Source organism: Scyliorhinus canicula, chromosome 10 (assembly GCF_902713615.1).
Source record: "Scyliorhinus canicula chromosome 10, sScyCan1.1, whole genome shotgun sequence".
In the NCBI taxonomy this organism is placed as follows: Eukaryota; Metazoa; Chordata; class Chondrichthyes; order Carcharhiniformes; family Scyliorhinidae; genus Scyliorhinus; species Scyliorhinus canicula.
The window spans coordinates 57,071,909-57,084,416 of NC_052155.1; the positions used below are offsets into that span (position 1 = coordinate 57,071,909).

The window sequence follows — 12,508 nt, forward strand, 5'->3', positions numbered from 1 at the left end:
TGCACTTAATAGTGGAAGAAACTTCCATTCATGAAGCCCATTCAAACCTTAGCCTTTTGTCATGAGAATGTCAGTTTAAGAAATGGTAGTCTTATAAAAACAGACTTCTATTCATACCACACATCAAAAACAGCTAATCCTTTAAAACTTAGTCTTGGATATTCATCCAAGCTTGTATAGTGACATATAACCACTTTTTGGGAAATGTCAATAAATACTACATGAATGATGCACCAGCTGGCATATCAATCTGAGCAATCCAGTCGAGTTTTTTTTTTAACTATCACTGCTAATTGTCTGCTCGTTTAAAGAGTGGGAGATTTTTTTAAAAACATCAGGTCATTACAGTTAAACAGATGTTATCTGCTCTTTAAAAGCATTTATGTCTGCTCCATGATAAAGAATGATGAAATTATGCAAAATACTGTTCAGGATCATGATGAAAATGGAAAGGGGAGATATAAATTGAAAATTCTCCTTTGAGGCTCACTTGAATCTGTTGGTGGTGATGAGGTTGGAGTACGGAATACTGTCTGATATACTGCTCAGAGAAGGGTTATCTCAGGGCATCATGTTAGCGCAGTGGTTAGCACTGCTGCCTCACGGCGCCGAGGTCCCAGGTTTGATTCTGGCTCGGGGATACTGTCCGTGTAGAGTTTGCACATTGTCCCTGTGTTTGCATGGGTTTCGCCCCCACAATCCAAAGATCTGCAGTGCAGGTGGATTGGACATGCTAAATTTCCCCTTAATTGGAAAAAATGAATTGAGTACTCTAAATTTAAAAAAGAGAGAAGGGTTATCTTAGTTTTGTTTGGGGGGTGGGTTTGAATTAGTCACAAAGGGCCTAATTACTACACAGTTGTGGTGTGGAAGGCAAAGTCGAAGGCATCAGTCGTAGATATTATGACTGAAATGCCACAATACCTATATAATAAAGGACACAGCATTTTTTATTCTTTCACAGGATGTGGGCATCATTGTCTAGGCTGGCCTTTGTTGCCCATCCATAATTGCCCTCGAGGAAGTGGTGGTGAGCCACCTTCTTGAATCGCTATAGCCCATATGTTTTAGGTGAGCCCAAAGGGATTTTGGGGGGACAGTTTCTGGATTTTGACCCAGCGACGAAGGAGCAGCAAGTCATCTCGGAAATTTATGGAAGGGCGTTGGATGAGGATAGGGTGTCGTTGGAGGGGGTCAAGACCAAGGGGGAGGAGGAGCTGGAAATAGCACTGGAGATGGGGTTGTGGTGTGAGGTGCTGAGGAGGGTGAACTCCTCTACCTCCTGCGCGAAGCTGGAGCTCGTGAAGCTAAAGGTGGTGTCTGGGACACACCTGATGAAGTCGAGGATGAGCTGGTTGTTTATTCTTCATTACAAAACAATCCAGGCAAATGAGAGTATTCCATCACAGTCCTGACTGTGCCTTGTAGATCAGTCATTTTCAAACTCAGGGTCACAATCCACAGGCGGGTGTCTGGAGGGTCGCGGGACCATGGGTTGCAGCATTCTGATGGATGGAAGTAATGCATAATGGCCACGACCAGCTTTTAAAACTGTTGGCTGCGACCAGCTTTCAGAATGCCTGCCATCCCATGGTTAATTTAACATAATCATGTATGGAGGTGGACAAACCCTCGCAAAATTTATTATCTGCCAGCAGAGTAGTATCTAATCTCCAGGGTGGGTGTTGGGCAGGACTGTATTGCAACAATAGATCAATAAAATGTGAGGCATGGTCAGAAATAACAATTGCTGAGTATTCAGCCACCACTGTGGAAGGGACGTGAGCCCAATCCAGAATTTAAATATCAATGTGGGGGTACACATGATGGACATGTGGAAAAAGGGGAAAATATCCCCATTATTCGGGTGCAAAAAGCGACAAGGATCTACCCCCAAACTGTCATTAAAGAAGACAAAGCACTAGCCACCCTTGACGGGACAAGAGATTTAGGTTTGCAACGATCCACTTTAGGGTCCAAAAGATATTTTTATGGTTCAATGATCCTGGTTCCATATGGAGACAAATGGAAGCAAGCTCCTGCACTGTTTCTAGCCTTGGTGCAAGAGTAACAGCATTGTTTACTTTCTCGCTCGTAAGATTTTCCCTGAATCCATCGGGTTCTATCAAGATGGAGAATCTGGAAGCAGTTTGAGCTCTGTTCCCTGAATTCTCTGGCTTCCATCTTTAATAACATCTTTGAGAGAGGTTTGGAGACATGTCTGTGATGGGGAGGTTTGCCAGGTTTAAGGAGCTGGATGAGAAATTCCAACTGCCTGGTTCCAGACTTTTCAGATAATTCAGATTCATGCAAGGCTTTTCCCTCCTTTCCATTGGATCCTTCCTTATTGAAGAGGATTTTGTCTTTGGCCGGCTATGGCAGGGGAATTTTTTCAGGCATATATGGCCATACCTTCTCAGCGGAGCCAGCTCCATTGACTGTGAGGGTGAGTTGGGTCCCATTCTGGATGATGAGGTATGGAGTGAGGCCCTTCATAAGGTCAACTCCATGTCTTCATGTGCTCGGCTAACTCTGATACAATTGAAGTCGGTGCACAAGGCACATCTGACTAAAGCAAGGATCAGTAGATTTTTCTCTGGGGTGGAGGACAAGTGTGAGCATTGCTTTTGGGGCCAGCTAACCACATACACATTTTCTGGTCTTGTCCCAAGTTGGTAAGCTTTTGTGCCTCTCTTCTTCAACACCTTGTTGGAGATACGCAATGTTGATTTGGATCCATGTCAGCTGGTGGCCATTTTTGGGGTATCAGACTCGCCGGTGCTACAGACGGGGATGAATGCAGATGTACTTGTCCTTGCCTCATTGATAGCCTGGAGACGAGTTCTGTTTGGGTGGACGTCTTCTACTCCGCCCAGTGCCTGCTTGGTTGGGTAACCTCATGTCTCTCTTAAATTTGGAGAAGGTTATTAGAGGGTTAGTAGAAGGGTTCTGCCCAAGATGGCAGCCATTCATTTCTTTTTTTAAGGAGCTAGTGACCGTCAGCTGTCAGAGGTTTAGTTTAGTTTTATGGGGTTACGTTAAATGTGCTTTTGCTAAGTTAAGGGTCACCTACAAATCCAAAAACTTTTATTTTGGGACGGCGGAATCGGCGGGGGAGTTTGCGAAGGCAGAAGGACTCTGGCAGAATTGAGAAATGGGACTGAGAGTGGGTCGTGTACCGAAGTAGCCTCATGTAACTTTATTTTTTCACTGCATGTTGGACTATGTACTAAATGAGTTGACGCTGTATATTTGGACAAGTGAAGAGTTGGGACTTTCATTTGCAATGATGGTTCTTTGGGGCTTGGGTGTGTCTGCTGGGGTTGTGTGCTAAAGGTGATTTCTTGATTTTCCTGGGACCGGGCAAGGGGGAAGGAGACCCGGGCGGGGGCCTCCATGTTGGCCGGTTTAAGCTGGCCAGTGAACGGGAGTGAGGTGGGGGGAGGGACTTCGGCCATCGGAGCCTGGTGGAACAGGTTTCGCTGAGTCTAGCCGGGGTGAAAAGTTGGGGGAAGGAACCGAGGTTGGGGGAGGAGTTTACAAGAGGAAGTGAAGGGGAGGAGTGTGAGAGAGGGGTATCTACAATTCATGGATGCCATTCACGGTACTCTTTCGGGGATTGGATGACATGGAATATTGGGGGTGGGTTGAGGGGGGTGTACTATATATGTCAACGGTGACCAGGGGCAATTCCTGATTCCTTTTTCCCCCTTGCAAGGTTTAGTTTTATTTGATACTATTGTCAGATGGGCCGTTGTTTGGGGGGTGGTGGGAGGATGGGATCATTGTTGTGGGTAGGGGGGTTGACATTGTATTCGTTACCCTTTACTGTTTGTTGGCGGGGTGTAAATTCTGAAGAAAATGTGAAAATGGAGCATAAAAATATTTTTCAAAAAACAAATGTGCTTTTGCTTGTTAGTCTCTTTATTTCATTAATTGTTTTGTATGATTGTGTTTATTATGAACATTTTTGAATCATTTTTTAAAAAATGCTGGTGAGTGCCTCAACTGTTAGTGTAGTGGTCTGTGAGGAATCCACCCCTGCCATCTTACTTCCAGAAGATCCCCGAGAGACTTCCAAATATGTCAGCGGATTTCGGCTCAAATTCTTCTTGGCTTTGTGTCGCCTGGGCATCTCGGAAAAGGGAAAACTCTTTCTGTAAATAATGAGTTCCAGAGAAGTAAAAGGTCTGTGGCACCAGAAAAAAGGGCAAAAATTCAGCTTTCCAACGGAGTCACCTCATGCCGGAACTCCTCTTGCATCGTACCACCGGACCTCCTTTCTTGTATTTTTTAGATGAAATGTTGCAGCCATCACACCAATTTTTGATATGTTTTTGATATATTTGTATGATAGACAATTGTCATAAACTTTGAAGTATCAGTGTGAAGCTTTCTTCATTCTTTGCTTTTACAAATATATGTGAACTGAATTTTTAATAAATAATTCTTCAGGCAAGACATGTAATTAACTATTTCTAAATTGAATGCTCCAAGTACATTATTTTTAATTGATTCATCCGTGAATACCTTGACTAAACTGCAGTACAAGTGCCCAATGACTTATTTCTGTCAATTAGTTAAAATCATCTCCCAAGTCAGAAATGTTTTCCTCAACAGTTCATCTGATCCCATGTGGCGCTGTCCTCGGGCTGTTTCCACAGTCGTATGTGTTCATGAACCTGAATGTGTACCTGCAGATTGCAATGATCATGGAGATTGTTTACTTGGGGATTGTTACTGTACAGGCTTTTGGTCTGGCCCAGCTTGCAACCTGCTTCACTGTGGATCTTCAAATTGTACTCTACATGGAATCTGTTCAGAGGGTATGTATCAATGCTTTTTTCCATTAATTAAATTGAGAAAAAAATAGGAAAAGTGGCAGTTTTGAAGCAACTGTCATGACCACGAGAGTTTCAAAGCACTTGACAGCTCCGTATTTCATAAAGTGTGCTGAGTGAAACATGTAAAACTCCCTATGACCTAACCATAACTTTATAAAAGTTCACCTTTAAGTGTAGTCACTGTTGTAATGTAGAATACACAGCAAAAGGTTTGCACACAGCTCCCACAAATAAGACCAGACAACTTTTTTTATTAAAGTTAACTGATAAATATTGACCAGAACTAACTCCACTGCTCTTCATAATAGTGTAATGGAATATTTTGCACCCAGATGAGGGGGGGAAATGGGACATCAATCGGTCTTGTCCAAAAAACAGCCACAACTGATACTTACAGTTAAAGTTAATTCAACTAAATATTTGGTATCAAGAATCGACAATATGGACAGCACGATGGCAGTGGTTATCACTGCTGCCTCACAGCTCCAGGGTCCCGGGTTCAATTCCGGCCTTGGGTCACTGTCTGTGTGGAGTTTGCACTTTCTCTCCGTTTCTGTGTGGGTTCCCTCCGGGCGCTCTGATTTCCTCCCACAGTACAAAGATGTGCAAGTTAGGTGGATTGACTATGTTAAATTGCCTTTCAGTGTCAGTGAGGTGGGGTTACGGGGATGGGTTGGAGGCGTGGGCTTAAGTAGAGTGCTCTTTCCAAGAGCAGACTCGATGGGCCAAATGGCCTCCTACACTAAGAATCTATAACCAGGTGATGACCAAAATGAGATTGCAACCTTTGGTTGTAGTTTGAATGCCAATATCTGTTTTGAACTTTGCATTGAAAGATTGACCCTAATGTTGGTACTCCCTGTCGCCTGGCCAACCAAAGGAATTATGTTACAGGAACACCATTGACGAGATAAATTTCACAGATTGCCCTAAGGGAAATCTAGTGCAGAAGTCTCAGTCCAGATTATTGAATTGAGAAGCTGAATTTTCAGCCCCATAACACAGCCTTCTTCCTCATTAAACTTGGGTGAACAAATATTTCCACAGTCCAATAAAGGCCAACCACTTGGAGCACAATGTGATTTTCACCTACATTTAAGTTCAAAAGCATATGAGTTATACCAATCCCTTTAAAACTCTGGTTGGACCATAGAGTATTACGTTGCGTTCTGGTCATGACACCTTTTGGAAGGATGTAAACATCCTTTTAGAGGGTGCAGAAGAAATTTACCAGAATTGTTCCAGGAATTGGGAATCTTAGTAATGTAATTAAGTTGAAAAAACCGGAGTTATTCTTGTACACCTCTATAAAATCACCCCTCAATCTAACAAGGTTATGACATGTTTAGATAAGGTAGACCAAGACAATGTGCTCTCATTAGCTGATGGTACAAGACTAAGGGCTGGATTTTACCCCACATTCCCCGTCGCACATGTTTATGGTGGAGGGGCATGTAAAGTATGTCAGGTGGCTAGCCTTTCAGGTGCCTTTCCATCCACCTTGAACCAGCTTCCATCATTCGGAACAGGTAAGGTGTCCACTAACCTTTGGTCTATTGAGACCCTTAAGCGTTCAGCTATTGCCAACCTGAGGCCCTCAATCCGCTTCTACTGTCATAATATCCTGGGCTGGGTGGTGCAGGTGAGCAAGAGTGAGAAAGCCGTTTTTTCACCCAAGTTGGTGAAAAGGGAGGGTACACCTTTTTGGGAGCTGTCCAGTGTGCATAAGGGGCATCCCTGAAGATCGTACCCACCTCCCATGCTTCCTTGCGTGGCCTTCAAACCACTTCTTCGTGGAGTTCTTACAGTTCGAGCAGTGCCCACTACTTAATTTTGGAAATCCATCCCTCAGCGTATTAAGGCCATCTGCTGTGCAACCTTTTATAAAAAGCCAGTTGGTTTCCTCCACTGACTTTTCTTCTCGAGGGTGAGTAGAACAGGCACACGCTTGGAAGAATTTTTTTACAAAGCGAGTGGTAATGACTTGGAATTCACTGCCTAAAAACATGGTGGAAATTGAGATGAGCAGTGATTTCAAAAGGAAATTGAATGGGCACTTAAGGAAAGTATGAGGTTAATAATGATTGGGACTGACTTGATTGCTCTACAAAGAGCTGCATGAAATCAATGAGCTGAATGACTACTGTGCTGTTGTGACCCTGACTCGATCGCCATTCTGTGTCCCTGAAGCCTTCATAATGAACTCCTACTTTTAGTTCTCATCTGATCAATTTTTCTCAATTGGAAATGTTTTTAATTGATTAGTTCATTTTGTGTAAAAAATAATTAGATTTCACCCTGTAGTGTTGATTGTACACAGATGATTCTTTGTTCAATGTTTGTTTCTTTAAGTTGGAAAGTTTTTTATTTTCACCTATGCCAGCTGTTGTTTTTTAAAGTTTTCTTTGTACTATGATTTTTAAAACACTCATTTTTGAAAGGTCTACACAAATGAAATGAATGAAAGATTGAATTGCTCACTGGTTAGAATTTTCCATGTTCTTTGCATGCAATCCTCCGTACAGAGCTCCCTCTTAGCTACTTGCTTCCTCTTCCCCCTACCCCGCCAGATTCTCCAAATGAATACATCTTAGAATAACGCTGCCATTTAGTTATTTTATTTTAGTTCCCTTTTTAGTTAGGATCTCAATGCTGCTTCCTCTCAACAAATGGCTGAGATGGTCGGCTAAAATTGGAGACTCGTTGATTTGAACATGCCCACCCTCATTACTTCTTGTGGAGTACAGATCATCATCACTTAAACAAATATTATGCAAAATTATTTCAGGAATAGTGTCACTGGAGGATTTTTTTCCCTGCGTTCATTTACACCACTTCATGATACACAAAATGTGTACTTCGTTCAAAAAATTATGTCTTCATAATTGTGAATATATATATATATATATATATATATCAATATATTTGTTTTCATTGCAGGTAAATACTGTTCTATTGTAAATGTTGCACGCTATCACTTGAATTGGAGTATAAAAACATGTTAGATATACTTCAACTTTTTTGCCATTAATGAATTCTGCTGTTTATCATGTAGATGGATGCCTTTGTGATGCTGGGTATTTGGGAGCTAACTGTAGTGAAGGTGAGTTGTATTTGTTTTTTTGCATTTTCAATTTTCTTCAAGTTCCTTTACCCCCTCCTTTTTCTGGGCATGCTTGCATTTTATTTTATAAATTTTATAATAATTTGTTTAATATCCCCTTTTTAATTTTAAAAATTGGTTTCTATGTATTAAAATATGATTTTGAATTTGCGTTGAAAGGCATGTCATCATTCAAAACATTAGCAAATTAACAACAATTGAACATTAAGACTTGTTTTGAAAATAAATCTCATAATTGCCCGATTGTTAATATTCCTGAAAAGGGCATTCCTCTGCCAAATAGAAACAGAATTTCAATGGGGGCAGATGGATACTTTGACATTAGTGAACCAGTCTTCCAAATCTGGGACATGATTTCAAATTTAATTTTACTCCACACAACTCTTGATGCTGTGACTTGTGCATAATCATTGCCTTTGAGCAGTGCAATTTTCTGATATTTTTATGTGAATACATTACAAAGTACATAGAGCATATGACAGCCCAAGCAACTCTAATTTTCTTTTTAGTGCCAGGTTTGACCAGAGCCCAAACACAGGTGATAGGTAAATGGGACTTGTTGTGAGTAAGAACACAGGCAAAAGGGTTTTGAATGACCTCAAGTTTACAGAGGGTTTACAATCTCACCGGGAATACATTGGGTTGTTCGAGTCTAGAGGTAACAAAGGCGAGTGAGAATTTCTGTATCAGATGAACTAAGGCAGGGGCAGACGTTAGAGACAGAAATCGGTGGTCTTAATGAAATGAAATGAAAATCGCTTATTGTCACGAGTAGGCTTCAATGAAGTTACTGTGAAAAGCCCCTAGTTGTAGGATGTAGATTATGAGGTCCTGGGGGTATATTGGCCTTCAATCCCATCAATTTCCCCAACACTATTTTTCTGATAATACTGATTTCCTTCAGTTCCCCCCTCTCACTATATCCTGTGTTCCCACATATTTCTGGTATGTTATTTGTGTCCTCCTTTGTGAAGACAGAACCAAATTATTTATTTAGTTGGTCAGCCATTTCTTTATCCCCATTGTAATTTCCCCTGTTCCTGACTCAAGGACCTAAGTTTGTCTTCTTTTACCTATAGAAACTTTTACAGTCAGTATTTATGTTCTCCACAAGCTTACTCTCGGATTCTACTTTCCCATTGGTCCTCCTTTGCTGAATTCTAAAGTTCACCCAATCCTCAAGTCGCTTTTTCTGGCCATTTTGTGTGCCTCTTACTTGGATCTAACGCTGTCTTTAATTTCCTTTGTAACCCATGATTTGGTCACCTTTCCCATTTTTACTTTTGTGCCAGACAGGAATAAACAATTGTTGCAGTTCACCCATACACTTGTTGAATGTTTGCCATTGCCTGTCCACTATCATCCCTTTAAGTAACGTTCCCCACTCCATCATTGCCAACTCATGCCTCTCACCATTGTACTTTCCTTTATTAAGATTCAGGACCCTCGTCTCAAAATAAACTATAGCACTCTCCATCTTGAAGAAGAATTCTATCATATTAGGATCGCTCATCCCCCAAAGGGTCTTACACAACTAGATTGTCAATTATTCCTTGCTCATTACAACTCCGTATAACCAGTGGTCAGTTGTAGACTCGGTAGGAGACCAAAACGTCTCAGTCACAGCAGTGGTTGGGAAAGGGCTGTAAAGTGATCAACGTTTCCTTTAATATCGCCAAAGTGCAGAACAGAGATAGAAGAACACTGAAGCATATCCTTTGTCGAAAGGAACAATACAGCACAGGAACAGGCCCTTCAGCCCTCCAAACCTGTGCCGACCATGGTACCTGCCTAAACTAAAACTTCACTTGCGGAGTCCGTATCCTTCCATTCCTACCCTATTCATATATTCGTCTAGATATCCCTTAAATGCCACAATTGTACTTGCTGCCACCACCTCCCCAAGCAGCGCTTTCCATATATTTATCACCCTTGGTGTAAAAAAAACTTGCCTCGCACATCTGTTCTAAACTTTTTCCCATGCCCTTTAAACCTATGTCCCCTAGTACTTACTTGACTCTCCTACCCTAGGAAAGAGCATCTGACTATCCACTCTGTCCATGCCACTCATAATCTTGGCGACCTCTACAAGGTCGCCTCTCAACCTCCTTCGTTCATGCGAGAACAGACCGAGTTTATCTAATCTCTCCTCGTAGCTAATGCCCTCCATACCAGGCAACATCCTAGTAAACCGCTTCTCTACCCTCGCCAAAGCATCTGCATCCTTCTGGTAGTGTTACGACCAGAACTGTACGCAATATTCCAAATGAGGCCTAACTAAGGTCCTGTACAGCTGCAACATGACTTGCCAATTTTCATATTCAGTGCCCTGACCGATGAAAGTCAGCATGCCGTATGCCTTCTTGACCATCTTATCCACATGCGCTGCTACTTTCAATGATTGGTGGACATTCACGCCTGGATCTCTCTGCCTGTCAGTACTTGCAAGAGTTCTATCATTTATTGTGTAATTTCTACATGCATTGGACCTTCCAAAGTGCATTACCTCACACTTGTCCGGTTAAGCTCTATCTGCCATTTCTCCACCCAAGACTGCAACCAGTTTATATCCTGTTATATCCTCTGAAAAACCTCTTCACTATCCGCAACTCCACTAATTTTTGTGTCATCTGCGAACTTATTAATCAGACCTGCTACATTTTCTTCCAAACCATTTACGTACACCACGAACAACAAAGGCCCCAGAACTGATCCCTGTGGAACACCGCTAGTCACAGCCTTCCATTCAGAAAAGCAGAAGTACAGGCATTTGAAGTCCATCAAGTTTGATCTAATCTAGACCCAGATTGTTCCAGATCTTTTCCACAGCTGACAAGAATAAAAAAGAGCAGCAGATTAAAGACCGAAGCAGAATCTTGGGGTTTATTCCAGTATAGTTCAGCACCAACATCTTGATGTCTAGAGAAGTCCAGGAATTTCAAACCAAGTTTAAGAAAAAGTCCAGGTCCAGGCTTTTTCCAGATCTTTATCCAAAACTCACAAGGTAAGTTCAGAGAATGGGGTTTAAACTAACAGACTACGGCCTTTTAAGATAATAGTTAACTTGAAGTATGTGCCAAAATATACCTACTTTTAGAATCCATGGAACTTGAACAGCAGAAAAAGGAGTTCAGGTGAGAAAAGACAACTGATGGCTAGGCATAGATGTACACAGTGACTATCTCCCCAAGCAGCTGACTACCCAGGAGCTACCTTCAGCATCAAGAACAATTGTCTAAACCTCAAGACTCAAATATACACAGGCCAGGAAATAAAAAATACAAGCACATTTAGGACTGAATTTGATGAGTTTAGAAGGTTGAATTGCCGGCACTTGAGGTCTATACGTTGGAAATCTTGCATTGGGACAAAGTGGTGAACTAGCCAAAGTTAAATTTTTAAAAGTTAACTATTAAACCAATGTATGTGATTACATTCAAAATATTAATCAAGGAACTGATTTCCTTTAAATTCTGGACATGCAATTCAAGGTAGATTTTTGTGTTGTCATTGTTACTGGAAATGTGCCATGGTAATTTGTTTTCTTGTATTAAAGGATCTCAATAGAGTGCAATGTAGAACATCATAAACAGTGTTTAATTTTCAGCACTTTTGTTAATTTATTTTCCAACAGAATGCCTTAATGGTTTCTATGGCGATGGCTGCAGCCAAAAATGTCACTGCGTAAATGGTGGGATTTGTGATCATATACATGGTATTTGCAGCTGTCCACCTGGTTATCATGGAAACCTCTGTGAACAAGGTGAATTTACAGAATTGAAAACAAAACTCTGTACAAATGCATATGAACCATGAAGCTACCTGTTGAATGTTTTTCTACCATAAGTCCCTAGTTACCAACACCTTGACCAGTTTAACTTAATCCAGGCAAGTCTGACTAACTCCTAACATCCTAACAGTATCAGATTGCCACAAACATATAAATCCTCTTGAGTGCAAAACTAGTCTTCTCTCAGTTGTTTGCAAATGTTCTGCCTGTTTGCCAAGTTGCAATGCCCAATGTATTCTGTGGGTATAAAAATAATTAGTGACCAGGGTTCGAGAGTTGTGGTTTAAAGGCACTTGCTGCCAAAGTAGAGTGATCAATATTTGAATGCTGTTATTCTGAATGGTGGTGGTGTCAATTGATGGGAGGTGCCTTGAAGGTTTAGGGTATCAGTTGAAGTGAGGTTTGGGTGAGCAATGGAAAACATTGTGTTGTGTTTACTGACTGCAGCAGGAGGAAGTATAAAAAGTAAATTATTTATTGAATAGTTAAATGAGCTTATGGAGTTACATCAGTGGTTACAATAATGTTAAAGATGTTGTTTGAGCATAGCCTGCCGTTTTTATTAATTTCTGCTCTATTTGAAAATTAAGAAACTTTGCAACTTTATCAAACATAGGATTCAACTTCCGGCGGGGGGGGGGGGAAGAGGACATAGTCGCGTCCCGTCCCCCCCACGAAGAACTTGGACCAGGGTGCGCGAGTTTGGCCAACTGGGCCCCCGCACGGCGGGAGAGAAAGAAGAGGAACGAC

General features: G+C 41.5%; 1 protein-coding gene across 5 annotated transcripts in view; it reads left to right on the forward strand.

Annotated features, from left to right (window-relative positions):
- nagpa (N-acetylglucosamine-1-phosphodiester alpha-N-acetylglucosaminidase) overlaps positions 1–12,508 on the forward strand; it is a 123,049-nt gene that overhangs the window by 83,774 nt on the left and 26,767 nt on the right. For all 5 annotated transcript variants that reach the window (XM_038808983.1, XM_038808984.1, XM_038808985.1 and 2 more), the window contains exons 6-8: positions 4,621–4,826; positions 7,900–7,947; positions 11,603–11,731. In XM_038808983.1, the coding sequence (XP_038664911.1) occupies positions 4,621–4,826; positions 7,900–7,947; positions 11,603–11,731 (383 nt within the window). The remainder of the gene's footprint in view (positions 1–4,620; positions 4,827–7,899; positions 7,948–11,602; positions 11,732–12,508) is intronic.